The following is a 10,065-nucleotide window of genomic DNA, read 5'->3' as shown; positions in this document are numbered from 1 at the left end:
GGGCGGAGTGGCGTGTCCCAGCCTCGAGGTGGGCCGTACCAAGTGCTGCCGTGGGGGGGGGAGGGAGGGGAGGGAGTCGGTGTCGGCGCGGCTCGCTCTGTGCAAATGGCCAGGTGGCGATGGAGGACGAATGGAAGCCTCGAGCCGCCTCGCGTGGCCGTCGCCGCGCGCTGTCATCGTTTTTCTCCGCATTCTCCGCCCGTGCCTCCTCCTCTGCGGGGTGGGCGAATAGTTCGGCCCTGCCATCATGGCCGCCACCATGAAGAAAGCGGTGAGTGTTGGCTGCGGGATTTCCCAGCCCTGCCCGGCTCTCTGTGCCGCAGCGCCTGGCTGTGGGCCGGGCTCCCGCTCCTGGGCTCGCTGGGCCCTCAGCGCCGGTCCTATCCCGGCCCCTGTGAGGCTCTGCCCGTTCCCGTTGCGCTGGGCGCTGGCGGCCCTGTAAGGAATTGAACGCGTCAGCAGGTTGTTGTAAGGGTTGTTTTCTCACCAGCTTCGTAAGGATAATCTCTGAGGTAAGATTGAATTTGAACCTAATGGAAGAGACGAAGCCCCTTCATGATGACCTCTGATCTTTGCAGGCTGCGGAAGATGTCAATGTTACTTTTGAAGATCAGCAGAAAATTAACAAGTTTGCAAGAAACACCAGCAGGATCACCGAGCTGAAAGAAGAAATAGAAGTGAAAAAGGTACACGGGCTTTGCATTTGCTGTGTTGAGCTAACTTCTGGTTCTAGCACAGAGAATGCTCGTAACTAAATAAAGTAAATCCTTTGTGCCAGCAGATCAGGCACAAATGAACTTTGTCTGCTGTATTTCCTTTGTTCAGGCAGTTAATTACGCTGTTAATGAGACACTGAGTATTGACTAGAAATGTAATTACTGGCACAACTGCACTGAATTTAAGATGCGTCTCTAAAACTACTTCGTTAAGGTATTGATATCATAGTGGCAGGTGGAATTTTGGCCCAAAATGTGAAGAAGTTCATCATTCAACTGATCCTGTGACAGTGTGTTCACTGAAATAACTCATGCAGTACAAATTGATCACCTTTCTTACGTTTTGATAGAAACAACTTCAGAATTTGGAAGATGCCTGTGATGACATCATGATGCTTGATGATGATTCACTTCTGATACCCTACCAAATTGGAGATGTCTTCATTAGCCATTCCCAAGAAGAGACGCAAGAGATGCTAGAGGAGGCAAAGGTTTGTCTGAGCACATGGTGCTCCTTTACTTCACTGTTTACTATTGGAGCACAAAGTTCTGTCCGACCCGAGGGTTTATAGACTATAAATCAGAATCTTCCTTGATGCATTCTACGTGCTTATTCTCATTCACCTTTGCAAATTCTCTAATGTGATACGTTCATGTTTGGTTTATGGTTTTGAGGAGGGAATTGTGTGCAAATGTAAGTTCGTAGCAGAGTTGTCAGTAGACAAAGTATTGCTAGGTTTCACTTGGCTCCCTGGAAGTGTTACAGCATAACCTTGACAAAAAGTTGTCAGAGGTGCCTTTTGATCATTTATATGTTGCTGACAAATATGGCGTAGTTTGCTTTACGTAACTGGATGATTTCTTTCTTTTTCAGAAAAGTTTACAGGAAGAAATTGAAACATTAGAATCCCGAGTGGAATCAATTCAGAGAGTGTTATCTGACCTGAAAGTTCAGCTCTATGCCAAGTTTGGAAATAACATAAATCTTGAGGCCGAGGACAGTTAAAAGTTCTCCGAAGACACCACATGCCTTTTCCTTGTTTTATTAATTGTTTTGATAGTTATTCTCTTACAATAACGTTTTAAAAATTTGACCTACATTTTTTTCTTTTTTTTACATTCCTGTCTTGGGTTCCATCTATTTAATGAGAGCTTTCATATTTTGGTTTTTGCTGTTATTTATTTGTTCAGGAAAGCAGTAGCTTCATACTGTTGGTAAAACACCAAGGTTGGAATGTTTGCATTGTCTGTTAAAGTAATAAAGTCAGGCATATATTGTAGTTTCCTTGGTCTTGTTTTCATCTCCTGTAAATACTTAAAACCTGTTGTTTAAAAACAACAGAAATGGGGAATTGTTTGTTTGGGGTTTTTTACACTGCATTGATAGATAGGCAGTATTTAGGGCATGATCTTGCATTGAGCTGCGAGGTTGCTTTAAGCTGGTGTGAACAGTCCTCATAGAAATACTTAAACTGTGCTTTGAATTTCAGTTCTAGTTCAAATATTTTGCTGCCAAAGAATAAGGGAATCAACCCCAGCCCTGGGCTGTGTGGCTGGAGTAGTGCACTTCACTCGTGAGAGAAGCAGAAGTATGTTTTATTGTTACAAGACAGTGGTTTAAGAAGTTTAAATGCACTTACTGCATAGAGGACAGAGTCAGACAAAAATGTTGAGGGGCTGTTACACTTAGGTACATTCTGAACCTTGTGACTCCTTGCATTCCATAATCCTTAGAGGAAGTCTGGACGTAGCTGTGTCTCATCTTAGTTAATTTGGTCAGCAGTTTGTGTGTAAAGGATTGTGTGTGCAATCAATCCTTTCTATCACTTGGCTAAGATTAGAAAGTATACAGTGACTGTTCTGAGTATCTGTCAGGGGAAGGACATCTCTCAGTCTCCAGGAGTAACTTTGAGAGGCACCTGTACTGAAGGAAAGATCCTGATGTGGAGCACGCTGCCGGATGGGGGATCTCAGCAGCTCTGGGCTTCCTCTGTGGGTTGAGGCGATTGGCTCATTGCCCTGTTTGCACGTGACTTTGTATTTGAGAGTCACGAAAGATTTTAAGTGGTGTAAATCAGAATGATGAGTCCTTAACCTCTTTAATTTTCTTAAGGATCATTTTCTAAATCCATCTTTACATGTTAAAAAAAAATAAAAAAAAAATAAAGTCTTTCTAGCTTAAACTGTGTTTGACAGGTAATAAGAAGCATCCAGCAGATGGCATCAGAGAACTGGGAAATCTGCTTTATGGTGAGCTTGTGTCTGGGCTCTGCTGGCCAGAACCAATTTTGTTGAAACGAAAACTGTGACTGCTGTGATTATTCTCATTAATTGGTTGATAACACTTTAATTCCTAAGGGACTGCTGTGCCAGCTCTTCTGTTCCAAGCATGTTTATGGTTGTGTAGCCTCTAGATTTTGGCTATTTAAAATGACTGCAATTTTCAGGATGGATACCACTTCTTTAAAGAAAAGGGGAAAAAAGCAGTTAGCATTTGTTTAAACATGATGCTAATGGCAGCTGTGAAGCAGATGAGGACCTTGCTCACTAAATGACCCAAAGGGAGAATGCTGGCAAAGCATGGAGTGCTTGCTTTATTCCTATTCTTTGGTATCCTAGAAATGGGATTATCTTAAAACTAAGCTAAAACAAGTAAACTAACCAAACTGCAGCCAGAGAAAAATAGCTCATCGCAGTTTGTGGTGTCGAGACTTAACTTACCAGATTTTCAAAATAGCCTGACAAAGCCTTTAAAGCAGTAGGACACAATTATTATATTTACTGTATTTTTAGGGGCTTGTTTTTGGTTCTTGGCTTTATCAACTGATGTAAACTGCCCATGTTCTCTACATGATGATCTCTAGTATAACCTTATCCAGTGGAACTGTGGTTATTGTTCATCTCTCTTGATATAGATGAACATTATAGTCTGTAATAAAGGTGGCATGTAGCTGAAGTGCAAATAATTTTGTAGTATTAACTAGCACTTCAAAGCAAAGAGATTGAATGCCAAATACTGAAGCCATATTTTCAGTGGGAACAAAAGAATTGAAATCCTTTGGTTTGCATGAGTCAGTGGTTTGGGTAATTTATCTAATGGTATTCTAATAGTCTGATTCATATGGGGGGGGGAACAACAAACAACTGGGATGCACATAGGCATGATAAGGCCTGACAAAGTATTTACCACCAAGTTTGTCTCTGTTGATTGTATGAGTCATGCAAAAACCAAATGAGTTCCGTAATGAAATGTTTGCTGCTGATGGCTCTGTGCAGAGTGCAGTGCACCAAATGTGGGCAGCACTGGATGAAGGGTTCACCATGGCACGAGGTGAGGCAGGCCTACACCTAGGGGGGAGCAGATCCAGCTGTTACAGCTGGGTGATAAATAATGTATAAAAAGGAGCCATTTACTCAGGTTTACAAAAGTCTTTTTCACTGTTGCTCTCTAAAGCTGCTGGTTTGTACACTGATGTTGTGTCAGCTTATAAATACAGGTTGTGTTAGGTGTCCCTCTGTCCTCGTGTCAGCAAGCTGCAAGTTTGGGGATGCTCACTGATGGGTGGAGAGTCATAATGCCAGTTCATTGAAGGATTGCTTCAGAATCACTCTTCAGGCTCTGTTACCACCCATACAGGGTGAGGGAACACAAGATACCCTCGGTGCTGAAGTTGAGGTCTGGCCAGAACCACAGCACAAGTGAGGGAAAACATTATTCAGTGGATTTCTAGACTGTTGAGTTTTATTATTTCCTTCAAGCATGATAAGGGAGGCTTTCCCCTCCTTGGCTCCTATTGTACTTTACATGAAAGAAACAGAAATTAAGAGATACGACATTTGTAGTTGTGAACACATCTGTGTCTGTCCATAGTTGAAGTTGAATAGTCCTTGGTATATCTGTAATTATTCTGTAGATAGAGATGTTTGCAAACTAGTTTTTGTGACCAAGGCCCCTCATGAAGGCAGGCTTCTTCGCTCTCAGCCTTCCCTCTGCCTTGTCCTCCCCTACCCAGCTACTTTTCACACTGCAGGAGAGAGGAAATCTGGAATGCTTATTGAAGCGAGGTAAGAATGTGTAAATATCTATAGATTATCCAAACAAGACACTGTTGGAACACAATGTACTTTACAGAAACTGCTGCTACACTGTGTATACAGAAAAATAAATATTAAGAGTTACCAATAAGAGAAGATGGAGTGAAATGGACTTGACTGTAGAAGAGTTTGGCACTTAATTACACATTTTTATTATGTTTATGATCTTTGATTTCACAGAAGTGGTAAGAAATCAGCCACAGAACTTACTTTATTGGTCAGTTTGTTCTGCAATGCTTGCTGGAGCTACAGCTGAGGATGCCTTTCCTTCTGTTCTCATCACCCCTAGCTTTGTGCATTAGTGATGTTGAGAAGCGTACGATGGCTTACAAACAGCACAGTGAGATCACTACTGCAGATTCTGCAGCGCTCTCTTATCTTCCTGGCAGTTGGTTCCTAGGTGATGTAGAGACAGAGGAGTGGTTATATTGATTAGGAGCCAAGAAGTGTTACAGCACAGGTATTTCCCTTCGCTTCTCTGGCACCTCCTTATTGCAGGTTCAGAGTGCCATGGCATAAACTGGATATCTTACTGTGGGCAGTGTGGATTCCAGCCTACTGCTCAGTGTGGGTTGGTTTTGTTTGTGAGTTTTCTTTGTTTCACTTATGGTTAAGTCAGTGAAATAACTAAAAGGCACAAAATACAAGACTACTTTCAGTGTTTCATTGGATACCATAGCTGTCAAATTTGAGTAATGTTCAAAAAACCCATATTTTGCAGTATTGCTGCTTTCTGCCGTGATAACCATCTTCATCTGGGGAGGGATGTGACACTTGCTGTGTTGCATTCCAGCCACGTGCCCCTCGTGTGCAATACAAATGGCATCTAATTGGTGCTTTGCATTTTGACAGCTAGATTGGGCTGTGCATGCTTTAACATTTCCAGACAACAGATTGCTGGGTAGTTGTGTGTATTTAAGATGCTGTTTGCTGGTGACATCAACACAAGGATTTCACATCAGGCTCACTTCTCTTCACTGTCGCTGGCTAGGGGCTCTTGACACATAATTTTATTGCCATTATATTTGATATGACAGACATCTTATAAAATAGAACTGCATTTCATTTAATATCAAAGCAGGGATTTATTTAATATAATCATGAAGTTTCAGCTGAAGCCTGTTGTTATGACAACATGCAGTAACTTTGTGGTTAGCACAGGAATTATCTCAGGCACACTCTGAGTTTTGTGTCAGATAGTTTGTAATGTTTTCCTTATAACAAACAGGAGATGTTGGGGGTGAAATCACAGCCTTTTTCCATCTGCTCCCTAAGTGATGGTTTCAGTTCCCTCTTATTTCAAAGGTGAAGTTCTTTTTGGTATGAAAGTTGATGCAGAAGGTCGGGAAATTTTCAGAGTACTTTATCTGTAATCTGGTATTTTCTTTTCTCTTTAGAACTGCAAAGGAGAATAGATAGTTTGCTTTTTATTCCACAGTAGATCTGATACCCTGGAGCCCTGGATCAGGCTCACAAGGGGCTCTGCACAGCACTCTGTGGGCTTTCTTTTCTCTGCTTGGCCAGGCTCACGTTGAAATGTTTGTTTCAATTAATGGAGGAAGGAAGATAGGTATTAAGAAGATGAATGCAATTTACAGTTTGAAAAAACAAACTGATTAAAAATCACAATTAAAAATGTAAGATGAAAATGTGATTAATTCACAGCTAAAATAAATCATTTCCCTTAGCTATAATGACCTTTGAATGGAGCTATGAGAGCCATTGCCTATAAATGTAACTTTTTTTTTGAAATGCCTCAGCTGTTTCCAGTGATTACCTCTTCATTGTTGTATACATGTAAATTTATTCTATACTACTTATCAAATAAAGGCACAAAATTAGTTGTCACACGTCAGTGCACCACTTACAGCTAAAGCATATCAATGAAATCGTTTCATGTTCTATTGTGTTAATCAGTGCCATGAAAGGAGAAAGTTCTAGTTGCTATTGTCTTGGTTATTTGGCTGTGCAATGAAGCTGACTTGGTGAGCTCCAGTAGTCTGCAAATATAGGAACGTTTTCATTTATTTAAGGCACAAAGCAAACATAGAAACTGCCACAACTCAGAAAAATAGAATGATTTACATTTCACAGCCACTTACGGTTCATTTGTGAAGCAACTGAGTAAGGAAGATCTAAGATCCTGCTTACAACTTGCTGTGCAGAGATGACACCAGCAACATTTGCAGTTTCTAAACTATGGTTTTCTCTTCACAGAGCATTAATGATTTCCATTCCAGCCATTCCTAAAAGGTTTTGAGCACAGAAAAATAATGCTTTAGGGAAAAAAGTACTAAGTTTTTTTTTTCTTTTTTTGTATATACTTACCTGAAAATCATTGCTGCTGGATGTCTATACAATCTACCTGTGTTGCATCAGGGGTGGAAACACAGTGAGACAATAGTTTTCATTTTTATTTCATGTATTGTCTGCTCAGATTTTGCATTGGTGTTATTACTTTCATTAAGCCACTGGATTTCATGGTATTCTGAACAACATTCAGTGCAATGGGGACACAGAGGAAGCTCTGAATTCTTTCTTTTCAAGTTTTATTGTACGTAGGGAATCTTCTAATTGTAGTTAGATGTGATTTGTGATGAGAAAGGCTTGGATGTCTGGCAGTATGACTGAAACAGCTCTGCTTATGGCTGTAAGTCATGGAAGGAACTGCAGTGCTGTTGGGCTGACCCTGATCTGACAGAACTGCCGGGTGCCCCAGACACACCTTGGGTAAAGGGAAGGGAGGGAAGTGAATTGAACAAGCTCTCCCACCACCTGTATGTGGAGAGTGTACGACCATGCATGCAAGGATCTCTGCCACGGATGTCATCCTTGTTTTTTGTGCAAAGTCTGCAAAAATTGGATGCAATTTCCACTGAGCAAATAGTTAACAGTTTTCCTGCTAGTATTTCAGTTTACTCAAAATCGGTATTAAAGGCTTTGAGAAGTAGTGAGTTGGTACAAAAAGCAGTAATTGGCTTTATATCTGAATGCAACAGGCAGGAGCAGAAATTGAGAGAGTGACTGCTACAAACGTGTGCATTTATTTTAATTTCTGAATGGTTATTTTCAATATTTTATTATTTTTTCACAAACAGTAAACCTGAGAAAGATGCTTTGTCACGTTTTCTTTCTTTGCTGTGGCTCTAAAAGGGGTGCAGTCAGCAGGCAAGGCATCATCACGGTGAGAAGAAAGGACTGTTTGATAAAGGATAATGGGATGAAAAACACCATAAAGCCTACAACTGTTCCTTCCTTCATTTCTGATGTTGAGCTTTATTAGAGCATTTATAGCTTGCAAGGGATTGCAGTCGTGGTACTGACTGCCATGGATATGCCACTCCAAATGATAAGCCCCTTAGAGTGACAACGATATTTCAGAGGATATCTGAAATATCACATATAGTTATTCAGGTGAAGTTTTTTCTTTTTCTTTTTTTTTTTTTAAACCAGCTCCTTGGAATTGATTTATTTTTCTCTCCCTCCTTTCCTCTGCCTTTTAAAAAGAGCTAATCTCCTTTAATCTCTGTACTCTGTGAAGCAGTTATTTGGCATTGCTTTTCTCGGCTTTTTGAAGCAGCGTGGAGTACAGTGATGGCAGCCAAGAGCACACCTATCCCTAGTGTCCACAAAATCTTCAGACAGAGAAGAGCGACCACTTCTTAATCACTACGAGGAGGAAAAACATTTTCCTGTAGCTGCTGTGAGAGCACAGGTGGAACAAAGGCAGACAGCAGTGATGATGAGGGTACAGGCAAAGGCACAGGCTGTCCTGCTTTCAGCTCTCTGTTTGCCTGGATTAAGGAAAGCTGGATTTTGAGTGGGAAAGTGTATTTAGAAGAACTGGAGACATGGACACCTGCTTTTCAACCAGAGTTCCTGCCGTGTTTACAGAATTACATTGACTAGAATCCTTAGGAAATACTTCTATAACATAAACAGGGCTAAAATAAATTCAGAGTGGAAAATAAGTTGAGCTGAGGATGTGATTACACCCAATTCTCATGGGCTGCATGTCCTTCTGCATTCACAGTATAATTCTCCTTCGTACTTTTATAAACACTTCTCATCTGGTCATTGATTTCTCTTATCCTGAGGAACAACTTCATACACAAGCACTAGGAATAGGGAAATGAATATGATAAATGTCACACACGTAGAGAAAAGCTGCATCTGAGTGCTTTTACTCCCTGCTGTTACATTCCTGGCACACACTTTTTTTGAGCAAAAAAATAGACCCAGTCTTGTGAGTCGTTCTCTTGATTGATTTAATTTACCTTGAAGGTTAATGTATTCTAAACTAATTCAAAGATTAATAATGACTTAAAGGTATATGAAAGGCATTTAACTGTATACAAAGCAAGTGTTGTAACCTAGTTTATTATCTCTTCAATGACTTTGAAAGTTCATTTGATGAAATTTCAGTCAGCTGATTGATACAGAGCAGCAGGTACAAAGCAAAAAGGTGTTTTCAGAGCTCACTAGCTAATTCTGAAAAAGGATGTCATTTCTTCTGCTCGCACTACAGGTAAAATACTTATTTTCAAGGTGATAATTAATGTTCTTTTTATGGAATTTTAAGTAGTGTTTTCCTTAGAATTCTTTTGCTGAAAATTGATTCTGTCTTGGACAGCACGCTCCTAGGATGCTTTCTTGAGAAGAATAGAGCCAGCTGTGTGCTATTCAGCTCCTGATGCAGCGTAAGAGGCAGAAGGGTTGCAGCCAGCGAGGTGTTTGTCAGAAAAGCCCAGAACAACTGTGTGTTGGGACTGTTTCCCAGCAGTGAATTTGACCAAAACGTGGTACTTTCAAGACCTGGACTTTCACTGTGATCTGCAAATTCTCTAAGGAAACCATCCAAAGTGCCTTTCAGGACCCTTGAGGCATTAGTGTGCCTCAGGTGGGAGGGAATTGTTTCTCAAGAAAGCAATGAGTGATGGAATCAGATGCAGGCCAAGGAAGCACCTGCAGTGAGTTAACATGAATAACTGCTGCTCCGTGAGGTTCTGTGATGGAGAACGTGGCAGATGGTGCAAGCTCAGCCTTGGTTCAGAGCACCAGTGCTGTTTTGTGAAGGCCACTGGACAAACTATGAAGTTCTCTAAAACGCTGCACCGTGGAAGCAGGTACACGCAGAGGACTGCCTATGAGCTCAGTTTGAGATGTGTGGGCTTGTAATAAACTTGGGGAAAACAGACGTTGTGCACGTCGCTTTGTATGACAGGCTGCTGTTAGTCACTGTAATTCACAACGT

The 10,065-nt window shown here is 41.1% G+C and overlaps 1 protein-coding gene across 1 annotated transcript; it reads left to right on the top strand.

Annotated features, from left to right (window-relative positions):
- Positions 1-161: 161 nt before the first annotated feature.
- On the top strand, positions 162-1,996 carry PFDN4 (prefoldin subunit 4). Its single transcript, XM_003212144.4, has 4 exons — positions 162-271; positions 579-686; positions 1,067-1,207; positions 1,591-1,996. The coding sequence occupies exons 1-4, from the start codon at positions 248-250 to the stop codon at positions 1,720-1,722; spliced, it is 405 nt and encodes a 134-aa protein (XP_003212192.1). The 5' UTR covers positions 162-247; the 3' UTR covers positions 1,723-1,996.
- The last annotated feature ends 8,069 nt before the right edge of the window (positions 1,997-10,065 follow it).

Source organism: Meleagris gallopavo, chromosome 22, assembly GCF_000146605.3.
Source record: "Meleagris gallopavo isolate NT-WF06-2002-E0010 breed Aviagen turkey brand Nicholas breeding stock chromosome 22, Turkey_5.1, whole genome shotgun sequence".
NCBI lineage: Eukaryota > Metazoa > Chordata > Aves > Galliformes > Phasianidae > Meleagris > Meleagris gallopavo.
Note: the sequence above shows the minus strand (reverse complement) of the source record. Positions and strands in the feature narration are given on the sequence as shown.

What these genes read in the sequence shown, in the direction of transcription:
- PFDN4 (XM_003212144.4), top strand. Translation starts at nt 248, where the DNA reads ATGGCCGCCACCATGAAGAAAGCG. An exon ending in CCGCCACCATGAAGAAAGCG is followed by an intron (nt 272 to 578) that starts GTGAGTGTTGGC and finishes TGATCTTTGCAG; the next exon opens with GCTGCGGAAGATGTCAATGT. An exon ending in AGATGCTAGAGGAGGCAAAG is followed by an intron (nt 1,208 to 1,590) that starts GTTTGTCTGAGC and finishes TTTCTTTTTCAG; the next exon opens with AAAAGTTTACAGGAAGAAAT.